This window comes from Cyprinus carpio, chromosome A14, assembly GCF_018340385.1.
Source record: "Cyprinus carpio isolate SPL01 chromosome A14, ASM1834038v1, whole genome shotgun sequence".
In the NCBI taxonomy this organism is placed as follows: Eukaryota; Metazoa; Chordata; class Actinopteri; order Cypriniformes; family Cyprinidae; genus Cyprinus; species Cyprinus carpio.
Window position 1 is genome coordinate 9,624,373 of NC_056585.1, and position 23,116 is coordinate 9,647,488.

At 37.4% G+C, this 23,116-nt stretch overlaps 1 protein-coding gene across 6 annotated transcripts in view; it reads left to right on the forward strand.

The window, feature by feature from the left end:
• Window positions 1-23,116, forward strand: part of LOC109097575 (SPARC (osteonectin), cwcv and kazal like domains proteoglycan 1) — a 327,147-nt gene that overhangs the window by 217,612 nt on the left and 86,419 nt on the right. For all 6 annotated transcript variants that reach the window (XM_042770615.1, XM_042770613.1, XM_042770614.1 and 3 more), the window contains one exon: window positions 7,588-7,633. In XM_042770615.1, the coding sequence (XP_042626549.1) occupies window positions 7,588-7,633 (46 nt within the window). The remainder of the gene's footprint in view (window positions 1-7,587; window positions 7,634-23,116) is intronic.

Below are 23,116 nucleotides of genomic sequence, written 5' to 3' on the forward strand. Positions count from 1 at the left end.
TGAGAATTGAGGATAGTAATTGTAAACATTTTGCAAGCAAAATTTTTGTCCAATCTTGCTTGATACAAGACTTCAGATGCCCAGCAGTCTGTGATCTTCATTGTGTGATTCTCCTTTTCATGACTGGTCATGCATGTTCAATAGGAGACAGATCTGGACTGATCTAGCACATTCACTCTGTGTCTACGAAACCACACTGTTGTAGTACATGCAGGATGAGACCTGGCATGTCTTGATCTAATAACCATGGACTTCCCATGAAATACGACATCTTGATGGCAGTATACGTCTCTGTACAATTTCAATATATGCCTCCATGTCAATGGTACCGTAGCACATCTGTCACGCAAGCCGTTTGCCCTGCTGCATTCATATACCGTTACAGACGTTTGCTTTTTTATCTATCACTGGTGAAAGTCTGTATGGTCCCTTTGGTCTTTGGGACTGAGAACTCAATGTCCATTTTTTCCCAGAAACAAGTTGAAATGTGGACTCATCTGACCACAGCACACATTTCCACTGTCTGAGATGAGCTCTGGCCCAGAGAACCCCAACGGCATCACTGCATAGAGTTGATGTATAGCTCTATCCTTGAGTAACATAGATTCAAGTTGCATTTCTTGATGAAGCGGCAAACGGTGTTCAGTTACAGCAGTTTTCTGAAGTACTCCTAAGCCCATGTGGCTATATTTCACACAGCAGCATGACGGTTTCTTAAGGCCCTTTCACACCAAGAATGATAACTATAAAGATAACGATATTAGCATCCACACCACAGTGAACGATATTGTCTGTTTATTCTAAGCGCACGCTCTTCTGCCACTTTAAATACTCTAGATCACAATATAACAATATATACTCATATATAAAAATTTTTTTATCATCCATCATCAGTAAAAAAAAAAAATTGTTCTGAAAGAGATTCAAACGATATCGTTTCTCTGTGCCTTTATCGTTATAGTTGTGGTGTGCACTCTGCTATTCTTTAATATTGAGAATGATTTTTAAAACTATATCTTTATTGTTATCTTTATCGTTATCATCCTTGGCGTGAACGCACCTTTATGCAGTGCCATCTGAGGGCTCAAAGGTCACACACATTTACCTGAGGTTTCTGGTCTTGCCTTACAAAGACTAAGATTTCTCTGGATTCCCTGAATCTTTTACTATATTATGTATAGTGGTAGTTGGTGAAATACCTAAATTCTTTGCGATTTTGCAGTGAAATGTGATTTTGCATTGAAATGTGATTTTTGATTTGTTTTGACACTTTTCTCATGAAATCTGGCACAAAGTGATGAGCCATGATCCAGCTTTGCTTGCAGAGACTGAGATGCTCCTTTTATATCCTATTTTTTTTTTTTTTTGCATTGTACAAAATGTCCCAACTTTTCTGGAATTGGGGTTGTAGTCAAAAATGTTTCTTAAGCAAAAAATCAGCATATTAGAACGATTCCTGAAGGTTCATGTGACACTGAAGGCTGAGTAATGATGTTGAAAATTCAGCTTTAACACCGCAGGAATAAATTAAATGATTAAGTCAGTATATTGTAAAATGTAAAGGCAGGGTAGGTGATTTGGTTTAAAATAAAAATGTTTTTATGCTGGTTGAAAGTCTCTTCACATCTCAATGGCAATCACTAAGTTAAGTGGTGTAAATGTATTTATATGTAATTACGGTTTATCATCTGTAGAAGACATAGAACCATAAAATGTTCGTCCAAACAGATTCCATAGTCCGAGGGCTACGTTAGGCTGTCTAACCTGCACTCTCTCTATAGTTGTGAGGTAGTTCTGTGTTCAGAAGTGTGTGTGTGTCAGTGGGACTTTATTTGTCAGCTTTAGTGTGTTTGCCTGCTCTGTCCCACTGCAGTCTTCACTCAACATGACACTCACACACGCACGCGCAGCCATCTCTGAGTGTACAGCTGACCTGTCATGCCCATGGGCTCTAAACTGTCACTGCAGAGCAACATCAGAGAGTGAGAGTGAAGGGACGAGTGAGCAAACAGGAAGTGAAAGGAAAGCAGAGGAACAAACACACAGCCAGAGTCAGTTAGTCTCCCGTGAACTGTGAGACAGTTTCTGACTTTCTCAAACACTCTCCAGCCGTGCTGTCTGTCTGCGGGGCAAACATGAGACAGATAATCTGACAACAGATAACCACCAGCCTGCCCACAACACTCATTTACCTAAACCACAGAGAGACAGAGGGAAGATCAAATGAATCTGTGGTCCGAATTCCTGTCTGTGATAGTTATTTGTGAAGCAGGTGTTGTGATGCCGTGTGTGTGTTACAGATAAATGCTTTCTAAATCATGATTAACAAATTATTTGAGTGTAGTGCTGTCAAATCGATTAATCATGATTAATCGCATCCAAAATAAAAGTTTTTTACGTGTGTACTGTGTGTGATTTAGAGTATATAATGTATAAATATAAATATATATTACATATATTTCTTAAATATATACATGTATGTGTGTATTTATGTATACATATACACATATATTATGTAAATTTTTATTTTGGATGTGATTAATTGCGATTAATCGATTTGACAGCACTATTTGATTTCAAAGTGTGTTTGTTTTGGAAGCTTGTTTCCGCCAAGTTATGAAAACATAGAACTGACCTCATGCACGCGTAGGAAAAAAAGTCAGAATTACAAGATTTAAATACAAAATTCCAAGACAAAAGTCGGTATTGTTATATTTAAACTCAGAATTACAATAAAAAGGTCTGAATTGTGAGATATAAACAGAATTATGAGGAAAAAGTCTGAATTGTGAGATATAAACAGAATTATGAGGAGAAAGTCTGAATTTTTAGATATAAACTCAGAATTATAAGAAAAAAGTCTGAATTCTGGAATATAAACTCAGAATTATGAGAAAAAAAGTCATAATTGTGAGATAAAATTTGCAGTTACCATTTTTTTCTGTTTAATTGTGGAACTGTATAATAAATGACGATTGTTTTGATATTTTCTTATCTGTTGCAATGACATTCGAGCATAAAGTGTTCTGTATACTTAGGCAGTATCTTGTGTTTGAAGGACACTGAATGTTGAAGAAGCAGGAACAATAACGTGGCCAGAATTTAAATGATGGTACAGCTCGAAGTGCATTAGTGTTTTCATTCACTCAAATCTACTTCAGATGTAATGCTTACATTAAAAGCCATGTTTTTCTCATTTTAGAAATGAGTTTTCTCAGAACCATTAGCATGAACCATGTGTGCGTTTTGTGTCAATAATTTAAAATATTCCTGGTAGAGATGTGCATTATTTCCCTGGATTTTGTTGATAACAATAATTAATTATGTTGCTGAGAGTGTTTTTGTTCTGTTACCTTTGTACCTGTATTTTTCATTAAGTTATTTGATATTTGTCACCTTCGATCCAGGGGATTTCCGGGGTGTTTTGTATGCATCATCTCATTCAAACAGTTCAGTTTGAATAAGACTCTATTGTCTGTTACCAGTCAAATTAAATCAATATCAATAAAATTTGCACTGCAGAAGTAACACAGAAGCAGCGAACGAGCATTTACACTGAAATTACAATTGCATACATAATCCTATTAAATTAATGTTTTAAGTATAATATTTTGAAAATTGAAATATGAAACATGTTCTTCAAAATGAAATTAAACTCTAAGGGCCCTATTTTAACGATCTGAAACGCAAATGTCAAAACGCGAAGCGCAAGTAACTTTGTGGGCGGGTCTCGGCGCTGTTGCTATTTTCCCGGCGGGATATATGGCTCTTGCGCCCGGCGCAAATCTAAAATGGGTTGGTCTGAAGTAGCTTCATTATTCATAGGTGTGGTTTGGGCGTAACGTGAAATAAACCAATCAGAGCGTCATCCAACATTCCCTTTAAAAGCAGGTGCGCAAGTTCCATTATGGATTGCTATTATTATGGCGTATTTACCAGGCGCACACCAGGAGCGGTTCACAGCCGAGGAGACTGATGATGTACACATATGTCTTGCCACTATTGGGCAAACAGGTCTGATACTCTTAATTCTTAATTACTACAATTAGCCTGAATAATTTGTAAGCTAGATTTATGCCTATTTTTTCACATCTTCGTGGCACACCACAATGATTTCCGTCATCTCATGTGTTAATATTTTTTTAGTGTAACAATTTATGATTTGCAAAAATAACTGTTGCATCTGTGTAGATTACATGAGCAAAGTGTATGCCCGTTGTGCACGCTATACATTATGGTCAAGCATGCGCCCTTAAAATAGCATAATGAACAACGCGCAACGCGCCACTGACTTTAGACTAGGTTTTTTCTGGTCAGTGGCGCAATTGTTTAATGGACCAGCAAAATAGCACCAGGGATTGTTTGCGCCGGAAAACACGCCTCCTTTTTTGCGCTGAACCGCCCAGGGAGCTCAAGTTCATTCACTAGTTTAGCGACGTGCTTCTGTGGAGGGAAAAGCGCGCTTTGCTCGGGTGCAAAATAGGAATGACACATGCGTCGGTGTACAAAGTCAATTGCGCTGGGTGCAAGATAGGGCCCTAAATATGGAACTAAAACCAACAGTAGGTGGTGGTGAGTGAGTAACTGAGTCAAAACTGATTTGTTCAAATGAATAATTTATTAATAAACAAAGCAAGTTACTGTCTTTATATATGAATCATTATGATTTGTTCAAAAATGCTTATTCATTCAAGTAGAGCAAAAACAGACAATACTGTGTTCAAAATATAACTCACAATATTAACTTATTGTATATTGAACTTCAATATCACAAAATTATAGATGATACATATTGTGCACCAATGATTCCTGACTTTGTACGTTCATCACTGTAAACACATTTCTGCTCATTTTTACAAACTGTTCTAATCTTAACTTGTATTGAACTCGAATTGTTCATTAAAAGACACCTCACAAAGGTCACAATTTCCACAGAGAGAAGTTTCACTGCTGCGGATAAAGGTTACAGCAGTGACATTCGATTGAGAGAGTTTGCAGGCTAGAGAAGGTCTGCTGGCTGGAAGGTTTGCAGACTCAGGTTTTGTCATTCTGAGGGTAAAATGAGTTTTCCCCTTTGATTTGGAGCCATGAGCCCACAGACACATTTGGCCTACTTCTGCTGAGACCACCGTAAACTTTGAGCGGAATTACAGCCTGGCTTTCGCTCATGGCCTGAGAGCTGTAGCTTACAGATGTTTACACCAGAATGATAAATGTCTTCTGTAGCTTACCAATAGATGTAACTTATTCTTGCATAAGTTATAGTTTTTAATTACTCTATTAATTTAAATTAACCACATATTTTACACTAAAACATCGATCTGCTCGAAGCTAAAGAGCCCATAATGAGAGTTTGATGTCAAATATTCGTTTATCCGGCCTGTAGCGGCTTCACTTTGGGATAGGACTGTGTTAGCAATCGGATTTGAAAGGCCCTTTTAATGCAGCAGCCGTCGCTAATGTTGTGTGAGATTTGCCTGGAGTCTGTCGCAGAGATGAAAATCAGACTCTTGTACTCACTGTCATTTTTTCCCTTCCATAAAACAGTCAGAAGTAATGGGACCTGTGATTTGATTTATTTAATAGTATTTTTTTTATTATTTACTTTATATTACTTTTTGATACGTGGTGTCTTTAAAGTTTTATAATTATTTTATTTTATTTTATTGCTAAGTAGAATAAGAGAAGCTCCAGTCACAAAGCGGATTGCAGCGTGGTAAATAATATCCAGTTTATGAAGGAGAGTTTTGAAGCAGACCTGTAAACTATATCACCATAACCCAAGATTGGAAGCACTGTCATTTAACCAAAATCTGTTTTGAAGAATGTGTAAAAGTAGATTTGTTACGATAAAGAAAACCAATACGAGATTTAACCTTTCTGAGCAGTATATTTACAGGTATGTGAGTTTCAAATGACAAATGACATTCAACATAATCAATGTCAGAGCCATCCAATGATAACATTTTAGGCAGATATGTGGTAGATTTCTGTTAAAAACCATACATTTAGTTTTATTTGTATTTGAAACTAATTGAAGACTAGAGAAAGCACGTTTGATGTGAGTAAAACTGGCCTGCAATGAATTTCATGGTCCACAGATCAACAAATGCAGCTACACAATATTCCTTGTTGTTAATGGCACATATGATGTCATTGAGAACCTTAAGTGTTGCGGGGATACAACTATGGCTGAATCTGAAGCCAGACTGGACCTTATTAAGAACATTATACATTTCCAAATGGTGCGTAAGCTGTTTGATGACCAACAAAGAGAGACAGGGCAAAATGGAAATGGGTCTGTAGCAATTTAGATCTAAGTTATCACCCCCTTTAAAAAGTGGGGTAACAGCAGCAGATTTCCAGTCCCTCAGGAAAAGACCAGTTTGGAGAGAGAGATTAAAAATGCAAGAGATAGAGCTTTCTTCTTTCGTGAGGGGGTTTGGTGTCACGGCATCTTTGTTTCCAGGCGTAATATTAAAGAACGTGACAAACACATCTCCTGGAAATCCTGTTTAATTCAACCAATCCAGTGACGACTTTGAAACTCCTGAAGTGTTTCCATATTTGTGTGCCATATGCATCAGACGTTCAGCCAAAGGTCTGTGTGTGTCCCGTCTGAGGCTGAGAGATGACGTTGAATTAGATTACATGTAAACAAAGAGCCAATGCTATCAGCCAGCGCTTTACTGTATCTTTAACCAGACAGTACTCGTAGCAGAAACTGTAAAAAAACTGAGATCCGGTAAACATTAAGACAGCCAACGGACAACACAGGACCAGTAATTTGCGTGCAGCTCGTGCGCCACACAAAGACGACGTCCAACCAGACACCAGATCAGCAGAAGAGCAACAGATCCCCCAACTCGCCATCAAAAGCACTCAACCAGTGCCCACAATCAAAGAATGATCGCAGACAAACACAGGCAGGCGACAAAAATGTTCCAAAGACTGGTAAAAATAATGAAGTGCGCCAGCATTTCTGAAAAATTAACACAAACGCAGAAACAGAGAGGAGACATGTAACGCATAACCAGCTTGCTGCCATCTTGGATTTATGCTTGAGTATGCTCGAGATACAGATAAAGTCTGCTGTAATGCATTTAATTTTGCCTTTTTTTATTGTGTACTTTTTCTGGTAATTTCACTGTTTTGAATAAGTTTTTTTTTTTGGAAGTAACATTGCAGAGACCAAAATAATCAAATATCTTTTATTTAAATTTTATTTTTATTTTATTTTTTTTATTTTTTATTGAGGCTTTTGATTCAGAGCAAAGAAAATACCATGTAAAAAGAGACCTGTGAGAGCAGGAGGAAAATCAAACGTATGTTTGGATCAAGCAGTTGAAGCGGAGGCCTCCACAGACAGTCCATTTACTGTACAGCTTTCATTAAAAACATCAGCAAACAATCTGTCTGTACACTTATCTCAGTGTCAGACCAGAAGTCATTGTCTCTGTCTTATTTCACACTTTCCTTTCAATCATAATGCTATTTAATTCTTTCTGAAGGTTGTGACAGTAGCTTTGAAGCTTGACTTGTGTCTGTCTGAGGATTTTAAATGTGTGTCATTGTGTGTTTCTGTAGGACGATTACTTCAGAACCTGGAACCCCAACAAAGCACAAGACCAAGGTAAGAAGATTGAGCAAAATCAAGTGTTTCTTGTTCAGAACCATTTTCTCTGTGGCTTTTATCCATTTATCCACCTGACCTTGTAGTCTCATCTCTATCTCTCTTTCCTAATTGTCCTTTCTGCTTCATGCATGTTGTATCTATACCCAGATTAATCAAAAAAAAAAAAAAAAAAAAAAAAAAACTACAATCAAGTGCTGGAATATACATTTCATTGTATCGATCCTCATCTCGGCTCTTGACATTAATCAATACAGAGAGCCAGAAACACACACGCACACATAGCTAAATGAAGACATACAGTATCATAGACTTCTGTTGTTTTTTATAGAAAGATAATTATAATCAGTCCTAACCAAATCCTAAAACAAAACGTGTGTATTTCATTCATGTAGAGTTTTTTGTGACTGAGAGCAGGGGCAGGTTAATGATTTGGGGGCCCTAGGCAAAATATAGGAATGGGGCCCTATACATTTGCACACATTTACCTAGATCAACCTTGAGGTTCCCTTTTTGTTGTGATGCTTGCTGCTGCACAGTGGTGCCCCATAGTTGTGTCCAATGTTTCTATATTTTTCATGTACACATTATAATGGATTGCTTTCATGCTGTAGACCACAAAATAGCAATAGATTTACAGTTGGTGATAAACCTTTTGAGCTTTTAAACCTTTTTTTAAGAAAAGGGATATTTAAATTGTAAGTATAAATTGTTATATAAATTTAAAACGGGGTTATGTGGGTTGATTTTTGCATCGGTCTGAACAAAAACTGCAAATGGTATTATTGAAAACACACAAACAAATTAAAAAACATGTACCACAGCATCTAAAGTCTGTCTACACTGGATGCGACTAAGTGACCATTGCAAATCCTTAAATCTTAAACAGAACGAGGCAGCAGTTTACTGTTTAGGATTTTTCGCGTTTCTCCACATCCAGTGTACTGTAGTCAGCATCACTGATTATTATGGGTTCTATAGTAGTTTGCTGCATAACATCTGTGTGTTAAGAGCATTTAAAAATTAACATAAAATGGTTAAAATTGTGGAAATGATTTGTAGGTGGCATCAAAAGGTATCATAAACATTTAAATTAGTAGTTAACTTTGTTTTCTGCTCTTGATAAGAGTGTTTTGATTATGTTTGTTTTAAGCAGAATATAAAAATGGTCCAGATTTCAAGAGGAAAACTGCGAACCCCCATACAATAATTTTTCTGTCAAATGGCCTTCTGCCTTAAATATGAATCTAAACGTAAAAAAAAAAAAAATGCAATAATAGCTTGATAAAACATCTAATAAACATATAATACACACTTGCTTAATAGTTAATTACAGCTTTAGATGCAATATATTTAAATTTGCTACAAGCAGGATACACAAGAAGCGTGTTCAACTTGGACACACAGACAGTTGTCATGGTAATAAACACAAAGCACAGTAAATGCACACATATAGAAATCATTTAAAATAATGCTGATCTAACAAATTAGGTTTAGAAACGTTTACTAAATCAATAGGGAAATCAAAAAGCTCAAATGAGCAGAATTAGTTTTCTAAGAAATTGTAATGGTCTGTTTCTGTTGTTTCTTTCGTTACCCAAGAAGAGCATGTAATTTAATAATATTCAAACTGTATTGACTACTTCCCTTTTATCACCAACAAATCAAAATCACCTGGCCCTTCATACAGCACATAACCTACCTATAACATGCTCCTACTGTTTCTCCCTGTCTCACCCTCTCTTCTCTGTTCTGAAGCAGCTCCACCACATCTGTCCTCTCATTTGAAAACAATTGAGTTATGATCATACTGAGTATAACATTAAACTAGCATCCAGAGTCTGCTTGTCATACATTGCTAAAAGAAAATGCACTTTTTTTCATGGTACACAGAATGTTCTACAGTCATGGGCAAAAGTTTTGGCAGTGACAAATTGTGTGTTTTGCAAAGTTTGCGGCTTAAGCTGTTGTGGTGTTCATTCACATTGTTTCTAGATTATTGTGTAGAGTGATCAGATGCATTTAAATAATTGCTAAAAGCTTCATTGGCCAAAAAATTTACTTTTCACAAAAAATAAATAAATTCATCACTGAACTGACTTGAATAATGCTGAATAATGATATATATATATATATATATATATATATATATATATATATATATATATATATATATATATATATATATATATATATATATATATATATATATATGTATATATATATATATATATATATGTATATATATATAATATATATATATATATATATATATAATATATGTATATATATATGTATATATATGTATATGTATATATATATGTATATATGTGTATATATGTATATATATGTATATATTGAATGACTGTACAGAGCCAATATCACTAAACAGTACATCACCACAACATACAAACAGAAATCCTTTACTACATCTGCTTCACTTGAATGACTGTACAGAGCCAATATCACTAAACAGTCCCTTGTCTCAATATAGCTACAGTGCTGCTAACTACAGCACCAGTCCCTTCAACGGGGAAGTCGTGGCCTAGTGGTTAGAGAGTTTGACTCCTAACCCTAAGGTTGTGGGTTCGAGTCTCGGGCAATACCACGACTGAGGTGCCCTTGAGCAAGGCACCGAACCCCCAACTGTGTGTTCACTGCCGTGTGTGCGCACTTTGGATGGGTTAAATGGAGAGCACGAATTCTGAGTATGGGTCACCATACTTGGTTGTATGTCATGTCACAGTCACTCACTTAACGTGTCTCTCCATACTTTTATTTAAATATTCATATATATATATATATATATATATCGCATCTCAGCTTGTCTAACAAACAATTCTTACTGGATGAAGGACCATCACCTTCATCTCAACCTTGCCAAGACAGAACTGCTTGTGGTTCCATCAAACCCATTGTTTCATCACAATTTTACAATCCAGTTAGGCACTTCAACCATAACTCCTTCAAAAACAGCCTGAAACCTTGGAGTTATGATTGATAATCAGCTGACTTTCTCAGACCACACTGCTAAAAAGGCCCGGTCCTGCAGATTTGCTTTATTCAACATCAAGAAGATCAGGCCCTTACTTTCAGAACATGCTTCACAACTCCTTCTTCAAGCTCCTGTTCTGTCCATGCTGGACTATTGCCATGCTCTCTTGGCAGGTCTTCCAGCCAGTCCTATCAAACCTTTACATTTAATCCAGAACAGCACGATTAATTTTTATCGAGCCAAAAAGAATGCACGTCACACCTCTGTTTATCAATTTGCACTGGCTACCAATAGCTGCTCGCATAAAATTCAAGTCATCAATGTTTGCCTACAAAACCAACACTGGCTCTGCAGCCCTTTACCTAAATTCATTACTTCAGGCTTACGTGCCCTCTAGAAGCTTGCGTTCTGCAAGTGAACGTCACTTTATTGTTCCATCCCAAAGAGGCACAAAATCACTTTCACAGACTTTTAAATTAACTGTTCCCTCCTGGTGGAATGACCTGCCAAATTCAATCCAAGCAGCTGAGTCCTTAGCCATCTTCAAGAATTGGCTAAAAACACATCCCTTCCATCTTTATTTGGCCCTCTAACTTTAGCACTCTCTATTCTAATTCTATTCTTTTTGCACTCTATTTATTTACTAACAGCTAGTTGTCTTTAAAAAAAGAAATTAACACTAGCTTCTCTAATCTTTTTGGATTCTATCTATTTGTTTTCTTTTTTTATTTATTGTACAATTAACAAAAGCAAAAAAGGCATGTAACACTAGCTTGCTCTATTCTTTTCCTATTCTATATATATATTTTTCTTTTTATTTATTATATGATTAATATATATATATATATATATATATTTATTATATATATATATATATATATATATATATATATATATATATATATATATATATATATATATATATATATATATATATATATATATGAAATATTTTGAATTCTATTTAATTTTATATGTTCTGTTTTCATGTTATTTTTAGTTAAAATTATATAAAATATTTATTAATAATTTTTTTTTATTGTTTTTTTTTTTTTTTTTTTAAATATTAAATATCTGTAGTTTTCAGTTTTAGTGATTTTAATACTTAAACATAAACTACGTGAAAATGAGGAATGTTGTCCTAATTTTTATTTTATTTTATGTTAATTCAAGTATTAAAAATATATATTTTTTTATAGTTGTAGTTTTAGTTAATGATAATAACTCTTATGCTTATTTGCTGCTCAAGAAGCATTTCTTATTATTATCAATGGTGAAAATTGTATATTGGAATATTTTTGTGGAACATTATATTTTTCAGGATCCTTCGATGAATAGAAACACAGAAAAGTGAATTATACAGTGAAATATTCCAGTGTTATGTAGGATTTTATCATACTTGTAACACCACATTTCCCGTTAAACTATTTGCCCAGAATTGCTATAGCACATTTTTGCAGTTGTAATAAATCATTTAAGTATTTCAGGCATGTAGATGATTTCTATATGACAAGGTTGTGGTTTTGATTCCCAGGAAACACAATACTGATTAAAATATAAACCTTTAATGCACTGCAAGTCACTTTGAATAAAAGCATCTGCCAAATGAATAAATGTAAAGTTGTAGAAAAAGAAAAATTGCTCTGAAGGAGAAAAAAAAACAAAAAACAGAAACACTTCTTGAAGTGAAGAAATCCTTCACAGATGCTTGTGCTAAAGCCGCAATAGAGGCTCAGTTTTTTAAACGCTGTTTGATATTAATTTATCATCCGCTCTGCTGAGCACTTCTGCTAACGATTATGACGAACGTCCATGAATAACCAATCAAGCTCTATTGTTTTTACATAAACACCAATAGAGACCAGCAGACAGATGCATGCATGACCACACCATATGGAGAAAATTAGTGTGTGTGCATGTGTGTGTACCTTCTGCACTAGTTTTATCCTGTGTGAATGACTTCTTTAAGAAAAGCTACAATGCATGATTTCTGTAACTAATCCTGCTGTTCTCAAAAAATCACAAAGTGGCAATAGATCACAATAGTGGCAAATCTGAATTCCCCTTCAGGGAATTTGCGCTGTGCCAGAAACACTTTGAGATTCGAGACAAACAGTGCTAGCTTCTGTGTCTTCAGAAAGCACTCTGTGTGTGTCAGTCTGAAATATCAGGTGCACAATCACAACAATATATGGTGAGCAAGAAAAACAGGCAGCACTTTAGACCATGTTTTTTTTTCCCTGCTTGTGCTAAACATTACACATATGAATACATATGTGAATACATATGATAATAATTTTGGTTTTTTGGGAGCGGGGCACACACAGTTAACCCTCTGGAGTCGATTAACGCGTATACGCGTTTTGGGGTATTTTCTCCTGATAACCCCGAAAAGAACTTAAATTACACTTTCAGTTTTTATCGTACAGAGAAGAGCAATACATCAATCGAATCTGTAAAGGGTCTACTTTTTTTTGTATACAGACATAATAACAACAAACCTTGTGCACTTATAAAATAAAGATAACAAACAAGGAGTGCTGTCTGCAGCCTTTGTCTGCGCTGATCTTCAGTTACAAATGCGTCATTAAAATGAACTGTAACTCAGTGAATACTCAACGAAGAGACATGAGAGAGTTATCTATAGAAAGCCTGACATGTCTACTTTTAAACTAAACGAGTGCTGCTGAAAACAAATATTCTGTGATAAAGTAATCCATATGAAAACACACCCGATTCCGTTTTTGTCACGTCTTCCTTCATTATCTTCTAATGCGACCACGCCCCCGCGCCGAGCGCGCTTTTGAGATTCAAATGTTTCACTGAAGCGCGCGGCTTTTGAATACGCCCACACAACAGAAGACAACGCGAACGAGACTGTTCTTCAAGTTTTTTTTATTTAACTGTTTGCTTCGCGATGAGAGGAATAAGACAGTAATTCACCCCAGAAAGATGTGATGTGGTTGAGGATTTGAGATTTGGATTTCCTCAGAAAAAAAAGAATGAAGCACTTTATTCAGCAGAGATCATAAACATGAGTAAGTCTCTTTTTATTTATTTATATACTTGTACTAGTTTTCACATAACGTGTAAACATTTACTAGTTAGACTTTTTCCAAAGACTTTTTCCAAACTATAATTCCTGACTAAATGTATAATCAAGTGAAATATATGAAGTTTCAATAACAATATACACTACTATACCATTCAAAAGCTTGATGTACATAATATAAATGTAACATAAATGTAACTGTAACAAATGTAACAATCATTGCTGTTCTTTCAATTGATCCCCCCCTAAAAAACCTAAAAAAAAATATTCTCAGCTCTTTTCAACATTAATAATAATAATAATAATAATATAATAATAAATAATAATAATAATAATGATAATAATAACTCTTTTTTTTGTTTTTTTGATTTCTAACAATAAATGTTTTTTTAGTAGAAAATAAGATTACTACTCCCTCATTAAAAGGATTTCCTGAAGGATTGTGTGACTGGAGTAATGATGCAAAAAATTCAGTTTGAAAGTCAGCTTTGATTGTTCCTAATAAACTGTTTAACTGCACTCACAAGTGAATATTAAATTATGTTGTGGGATAATTAAATATATTCTAAATAAACTACAAACATAAAATTATATAGATTTAATTTTGTCCTCACATTCTTCCTTGTAACTCATCCCTCTCAGCCACACAGCTGACTGAATGGCTCATTATGCAGCTCATTATGCAGCCCTTGTCTCCTCAGGTGTGAATTCATGATAGTTGACGCCTACTCGCATAGGACTTTTACCAACAAAAAGTGTCTTAGAAAATTTAAATCAATATATTGTTTTCTGTAAGTGAGTAAACAAGATGATTTTCACATCATTTAGAAAAAAAAATTCTAGGCTACAAGCTCCAGTTCTCCAAATTCCTGGGAACCAATTTTCTGTATGTGTTTTATTGCCTTATTCAAGTGATTTAACATTTTTAGTTTTTCACTAACCACGCATAACATTTTTTTTCTCAAAAACACAATCATGTACATACATGCTGCTCACATATTATTATAGCCCAGGTTTGTCCTGATTACAGTGAGATTAAACTTTAGCCATTTAGATATTTATAAGAAACTGAAAAAAGCACAAATGTCAGGGCATGACAAAACTTCTCCAGGCCCCAAAAATACCCTTAGACTCCAGAGGGTTAAGGGGGCTGACTGTGAGAATCGTGCTCCCCCCATGCACACTTTGAGGAGTGTGTCCATTCTGAAGAATGGCAGCGATTGAGATCATTTGAATCTAGCGGAGGGGTTGTAAACTGGACTTGCCCTATCTCCACCTGCACCCCCTTGATGTAGCACACTCTCTCAGGGTTTGGAAGCCTGTGCTGCTGTTTCTTCCCCCCAAATGAGAGCTTAATGCTGCAGCTGTCTTCCTCCAAGGAGGTTGATGTTGTTAACATTGATACAGAAGAGACAGAGGAATTACCACCTCAGTCTCTTACATATGAGCAGCTGTGTCTGCGTGAGTTTATGCCGGGTGCTTCGGTTTCCTCCCACAGCCCAAAGACATGCAGGCTAGGTTAATTGAACATTCTAAAATTGTCCCCGAATGTGTTTAAATACAAGACTTGTGTATGGATTAACTGGTTCTCACCAAAAATATAGCCATAGATGCTGAATTTGCGTTAAGAATGAAATAAACAAAACATATGAGCAGACTGTATCAGCTCACGTGTTTCTCTATGCCCTTGCCATATCAGCGTGATTTATGTGTGGCTTGTTTGAGAGAGGAGCAAACACAGTCAGCTCTTGAGCTTCTTTCATTCATATAATTCCTGACGTGTACTATGTGCACTATCTGGAATGTTTTGCTCTGCTCCCATTGGTGTTTCTTCTCGAGGAAAGAAAGTGTTATGCAATGTAGAGTCGAATGGCTTGGATCTCGTCTTGTTGAGGCAATGCATGCATTACAGATCTGCAACAAAATAATGCAGGGGGAAACTTTGAGCAGAGTGGAGATTCCCTTTCTCTCTCTCTTTCCTCCAACCGCATGCAAACATATAATGTGTTTGCAAGCTATTATTCACGATTCTTTCAAATTGCATATATTATTATAATATTCAGCTTATGTTTCACTTGTCTGTTTGTTTGGCTACATTTAATTCTGAGGAATTAAATGCTGAAATAGTCATCTGGCTTTAAGAAATTTAAATGTCTATATTAATTTAGCAGAGGGATTGGAGATGGGCCTCACCCTTTCTCCTCCCTCACCCTCTAAATACAGCACTCTTTTGGGGCTCTCGTGGGACACTGGGAGGCTCAGATCCTCTGAGGAGGTTATCAAGAAGCCAGTTCAGTTTGTCCCTGCCAGTCATCCGCTTCAGGGCACCGAGCTGATTGCTCATGAGACCAGTCTTGAGAGACTGGTTCCCATAATTGGGGAGAAGCAGTTCACACCTCATTATACGGTGCCCATCTCTCCTCAGTGCCCTCAGGAGGCCGGTCTGTTAACCCCGCCACCTTTGGTGCTTTGGGGCACAGCGGTCTCCAGTGGTATGGCACAAGAATGTTCATTCCCTCAAGTGACGTTGCTAGAGTGGGTAAATTGGTCACTCCCTGCCAGTCATCTGCTTCAGGACACTAAATAAAACTCTCTTACTTCAATAGACCCAAAATAGCAGGTGTATCAAAGGGCAGCGTGGAAACTTCTGCCAAATCTGTCTCAATGGGTCCTGCAGATGGTGTGTCCCGGGCAGGCTCTGGTAGTGGAACAGGAAGTAATTACTCTCATGAGCAAAGAGGCTACAGAAAGTGTTCCTTCTCTCAAGAGGGTGTCCAGGTTCTACATCCGGTACGTCGATGTTCCATGGTAGGATGGGGGATTGCATCCCATTCTAGGTCTGTGCCGAGTGAATCATTCAGACAAAACATCACATGAAAGAGCTGGGGTTAAGGCTGAAAACCAAGAAGAGTGTACTTTCTCCAGTACAGAGGACCACTTTTCTCTGTGTTGTATGGATTTCAACAACAATACAGTTCTGTCTCCTGCTGCTTGTGTTATTTGATTCCCACAGCAGTGAAAACTGTGTGTGAGACTAGGCCAGTCACTTATTGTAATACAGTTCTAGAGACTGTTGGGTCTGAAGGCAGCAGCATCCAGCGTGATATCTTTTGGCCTGCTGTACTGCTGCTAGCGACGGACGCTACCCTAACAGGCTGGAGAGCGATCATGAGTGAGGTGTCTGCCCAGTGTCTGTGGGAAGCCACACCATCTCAAGTGGCACATGAATTGCCTGGAGATGCTGGCCGTGTTTCGTGCACTGAAACCACTTCCTTCCAGACTGAGGGAACATCATGTGCTTGTCCGCACAAACAACACATTGATGGTCTCCTACATCAACCACCAGGGTGGGTCCTGTATTCTTCTCGCCCACTATACAAGTTGGCACACCAGATCCTCCTGTGGACTCAGGAAAAACTCCTCTCACTCAGAGTAGTTTACATTTCTGGGCACCTGAATCAGGAAGCAGACATCCTGTCGAGACAGGGGCTGAGGCCCAGGGAATGGAGGCTCCATCCTGATCTGGTGGAGCAGGCGGTGGATCTGTGTGGATCTTGAGACTTCACACTATCTACTGGTTTTCCCTCTCACATTCAACTCCTCTCGGACTGGATACCACCACTTTTTCCCCAATTGCTCTGCTTCAACAAGTTCTGGAAAGAGTCCGCAGGGGAGGTTTCCATCTATTTCTTATAGCCCCGTTCTTGCCAGTCCGAGATTGGCTCTTGGACCTAGTGTCCCTCTTCAACGGCTCTCCCTAGAAAATTCCAATCAGGAGGGAGCCTCTGTCTCAGTCAGGGGATGGAATCGCTCATCCATGTCTGGAATTATTGGTTTGGCCTCTGAGGAGCCCAGCTCATAGACTCCAGTCTCTCAACTGATGTTGTTGAGACCATACTCCACTCCAGAGCTCCCTCCACATGGAAACGGTACTCCTTGGGTTGTGTTCACTTCATGGTGTGGAAATCGTCAACTGGTCCCAGTTAACTTGTTAACCCGCACCTGGACGCCGGCACACTGAACTGTCTTTGTTTGCATGTGTCAGTGTTTACAAATAGATTAAATGAAACGGGATAAAATTAATCTTGACAAACTATATATCATTATAAAGATCTAAGCCTCAAGCATTGATGACAGATTGCTGTTTTTCAATGGAAAGCTTATAAAGAATGTATTTGTTAAATTTGTGTAAGCAGTACACATGAAAACATGAAGAAACAAAACGGACATCATTGTTTGTGTCCGTTACGGAATAACTCACGCTCCGAAAACTGTGTCTTCGTAGTAAAAAACAGCATGGTTTTCTAGCTTACAGTGTCACAAACAGAATGAGACAATCCACAAAAAAAAAAAAAAAAAAAGCCAAAGATAGGCTAAAGATTGTTTATTTGAATTCTGAATTCTCTCTTGTGATGGCTTGTGACACGCGCTGTGACGCACCTGTCATCTGATGGAGGCGTAACTTAGCAATCTTTTTTTTTTTTTTTTTTTTTTTTTTATACATTTTTCATATATGTGTGAGTTTGATTTATGGTGAATGTGGATGTATTGGCATGATTACCATCTGTTTGATCGCAAATAAGCACGCTATTACTGTGTAATCACAGCTATGTGAACACCGTCTATATGAATAGGGTGTGATTATTGACTTTATGGTGTATTTGTATGATTACCATCTCTATAACTGGACATCAGTACGTCAGCACGTGATAATGACTATATGAGCAGAAAAATGAGAAGACATAGTATCAGAAAAATGGTTGCAGGAATCTCATTTTTCATGGTATCTTCTTCAGATTTGAAATAGAAACTCATGAGACATGTGACTTTCAACCCATTACTTTTCTTCTAGATTGCTCCAGGACTGATTTCATGTTTATTTATATCAAATAAAAAAAAATAAAAATCAATGTGGTACAATTTTTTTCAAGGCACTTCAGTGTCTATAACTTTTAATCTTTTTGAGGTGGACAGTAAAGCCTTGATAAAAAGTAAAGCCCAAATGGTTCTTCTTTCCAAAGACACCAAAATTATGTGTGTAACACACTGAAGTAAGGAAGTGTTGCAATTTTAAGTTAGGTAGGACACTTTCAGCTGTGAGTCCCATAATGGGGGGTTCTGGTTAAACAGGTTAACTGTTCAGTTGGTTGAGTTCTGGAGTTCCTGTATTGACGGTTTTCTGCAGGGTTGACCCTTAAGGTTGTACGTGGTGGCCATTGCTGCTTACCATGCTCCTTTGGGTGGTCAGTCAGTGGTAAGAAAAAACCATTGGAAAAATATATCCTTCATGGTGCTTTAAGGCTTTCTGCTGCAGGACCAGGAGACATATGGCAGCTTATAAAACCTTTTCTCAGGGTCTTCCCTGCAAGATGTGATGTGGCATGCTGGTCATTTCTGCTCACATTTTACTGCTAGATTTACAATCTAGATTTGGGTACCACTCCAGACTCTCAGCTGCTTCTGTCCTCGCTGTGTGCGCCATAATTTCTCACTGGGCAGGCATTTGTCAACATGGTGGATATTGGCTATTGCCATTCCCAAAGTGTTTTTGAGGCAGTGTAAATTCCCTGAAGGGGAACATCTCTAGGTTATGTATGTAACCATGGTTCCCTGATGGGAAAGAGATGCTGTGTCTCCCTGCCATACTTCCCGCATCCCTGTGAGAAGCTTGCTTCGACCTATGAGAAGCTAAAGCTGTTTGTTTTGGATGCCCGTTTAAGCTTCCTGGTCTCTACATCACTCCGTCTGTGACATCTCACCATTTCATTGGACTGATTTCAGACATGCTTGAGGCCAAAATACCCTAAAATTATCTAGACCAGCCAGAAAAAAAATAATAATAATAATAATAATAATAATATATATTTATTTATTTATCATCAATCATTTAAAAAAAAAAAAAAATAATTTTATTTTCTATATATTAACTTTTAAAATGTTCTATGCTGCTTTTTAAGTTTTATTATTTATTATTTTGATTATTGGTTTTCATAGAATGTTCTATGCTGCTTTTTCAGTTTTATTGTAAACTAATTATTATTATTATAGTTTCTATATATTAAGTATTAACTTTTAAAATGTTATATGATACAATGTTATAAGCTAAATTGTGGGTTATTGCTGATATGTGTTATTTTGCAGCCGTGTGTGTGTTGCTGTATCAGTCTCAAAGAATGCCATAGTTTCCACATTGATCTCCTAAATCAAAAATTATTGATTCACTTCTGCTGAATTTTCATTAGACAAGAGAGACTAACCATTTAGAGCCTCATCTCTCTTGCTCTCTCTCTCATAAACAGCCTCCCACAGCGCACTTCTGCAAACACACTCACGCTGTGACACACACACACACCACGGTTAAACTCTCTCTGACCGTGTAAGCAGTGTGGCTGAGCCTGACTAATTTAATAAGCCTCAGCCTGTTATTATTCATTTTAAAGAGAAAGAGGGTTATGATCTTGTCCATTACAGATATGACAAGAGATTTAAGGAGCTCAGAGAATAACGTGTGTGTGTTTCTGTGCGTGTGTGTGTGTGTTTGAGTGCAACATTGTCTTTGCCATAATCTGTTATTGTGGCAAGGCATGCGTTCTTAGTGAATTTAATTGTGTGTGCAGGCCTCATTACAGCCTCGTTATGGGGAAATTCTCTCCGAATGCTTCATTTGCATTTGTATGGTTTTGGTGTTGAGTCAGCGTTTCAGAGCCAAACTGCAGTAGCAGCAAATGCGGTGCACAGGGATGGCAACACAACAATCTGCCCTTTAAACTGCCTGCAATTTATGCACAGGGACAATACGGCTTTATCTGGAGCTGGGGACCAGCTCCGTTTAACTGGCAGAAAAACACTCTCCTGTAGGTTTAAAGAGACTGAAAAGAGAAAAGAAAGAATGCAAACAGAAGTAGGTTTCTGGCCAATTTCACTGAAAGATGCGGGTTGAGTACAATAACAGAGTTCTGAATTTAATATGTGTGTTTATAAGGGTGATTGAGCACATACTGTTTGTTCTGAGCTTCATCCTTAAAAAAAAATTAATAATTGAGTCTAAAGTAATGGAGTCTATTTTATTTATTTATACATACAGTGGGTGCGGAAAGTATTCAGACCCCCTTAAATTTTTCACTCTTTGTTATATTGCAGCCATTTGCTAAAATCATTTAAGTTTATTTTTTTCCTCATTAATGTACACACAGCACCCCATATTGACAGAAAAACAGAATTGTTTTTATGCAGATTTATTAAAAAAGAAAACCTGAAATATCACGTGGTCCTAGGTATTCAGACCCTTTGCTGTGACACTCATATATTTAACTCAGATGCTGTCCATTTTTGATCATCCTTGAGATGGTTGTACACCTTCATTTGAGTCCAGCTGTGTTTGATTATACTGATTGGACTTGGATTAGGAAAGCCACACACCTGGTCTATATAAGACCTTAAAGCTCACACAGTGCATGTCAGAGCAAATAAGAATCATGAGGCCAAAGGAAACTGCCAGAAGAGCTCAGAGACAGAATTTGCGGCAAGGCACAGATCTGGCCAAGGTTACAAAAAAAATTTCTGCTGCACCTAGTTAAGGTTCCTAAGAGCACAGTGGCCTCCATAATCCTTAAATGGAAAATGTTTGGGACGACCAGAACCCTTCCTAGAGCTGGCCGTCTGGCCAAACTGAGCTATCGGGGGAGAAGAGCCTTGGTGAGAGAGGTAAAGAAGAACCCAAAGATCACTGTGGCTGAGCTCCAGAGATGCAGTCCGGGAGATGGGAGAAAGTTGTAGAAAGTCAACCATCACTGCAGCCCTCCACCAGTCGGGGCTTTTGTGGCAGAGTGGCCCCGACGGAAGCCTCTCCTTAGTGCAAGACACATGAAAGCCCACATGGAGTTTGCTAAAAAAAAAAAGAGAATAAGATTCTCTGGTCTAATGAGCCAAGATAGAACTTTTTGGCCTTAATTTTAAGTGGTATGTGTGGAGAAAACCAGGCATTGCTCCATCACCTGTCCAATACAGTCCCAACAGTGAAGCATGGGGGTGCAGCATCATGCTGTGGGGGTGTTTTCAGCTGCAGGGACAGGACAACTGGTTGCAATCGAGGGAAAGATGAATGAGCCTAAGCACACAGCTAAAATAACGAAGGAGTGGCTTCACAACAACTCCGTGACTGTTCTTGAATGGCCCAGCCAGAGCCCTAACATCTGCCCATTGAGCATCTCTGGAGAGACCTGAAAATGGCTGTCCACCAACCATCCAACCTGACAGAACTGGAGAGGATCTGCAAGGAGGAATGGCAGAGGATCCCCAAATCCAGGTGTGAAAAACTTGTTGCATCTTTCCCAAAAAGACTCATGGCTGTGTTGGATCAAAAGGGTGCTTCTACTAAATACTGAGCAAAGGGTCTGAATACTTAGGACCATGATATATCACATTTTCTCTTTTAATAAAAAATCAAAAAATGTCAATAATTCTGTGTTTTTCTGTCAATATGGGGTTCTGTGTGTACATCAATGAGGAAAAAAAAAAGAACTTAAATGATTTTAGTAGCAAAAAAAAAAATGGCTGCAATATAACAGAGTGAAAAATTTAAGGGGGTCTGAATACTTTCTGTACCCACTGTAAATAATTTTTACTTAAACATTGTATTCAGTTTTCGGTTTTTTTACAACTAAATATATTAATTATTTACCTTCTTAAAATAAGTTATATGCTGCTTTTCAGTTTTATTCTATAATACTATTTATTTATTTATTTATTTATTAAATGTTTACACTTGTTTTAATATTGTATACATTGTTTTTTAATTAGATATGCAAAACACACACACACACACACAAAACCAACTGCCAAATATATACATATACATACACACACACACACACACACACACACACTCACTGGCCACTTTATTAGGCGGTGCTTTACTGCTATTTCAATTGCTTTGGTAAAAACAAATTGCTATATGTATGGTCAAGACAACCTGCAGTCGAGCATCAGAACATCTAGACGTGGTGAAGATGACTTGCTGAAGTTCTAACCGAGGAACAGAATGGGGAAGAAAAGGGGATTTAAGTGACTTGAGCGTGAAATGGTTGTTGGTGTGGGTTGGTCTGAGTATTTCAAAAACTGCTGATCTAGTGGGATTTTCACGCACGACCATCTTTAGGGTTTACAGAGAATGGTCAGAAAAAGAGAAAATATCTAGTGAGCGGCAGTTGTGTGGACGAAAATGCCTGGTTGATGTCAGAGGTCAGAGGGAATGGGCAGACTGGTTAGAGATGATAGAAAGGCAACAGTAACTCAAATATCCACTTGTTACAACCAAGGTATGCATAATACCATCTCTGAATGCACAACACGTCGAACCCTGAAGCAGATGGGCTACAGCAGCATAAGACCACTCCGGGTGCCGCTCCTGTCAGCTAAGAACAGGAAACGGAGGCTA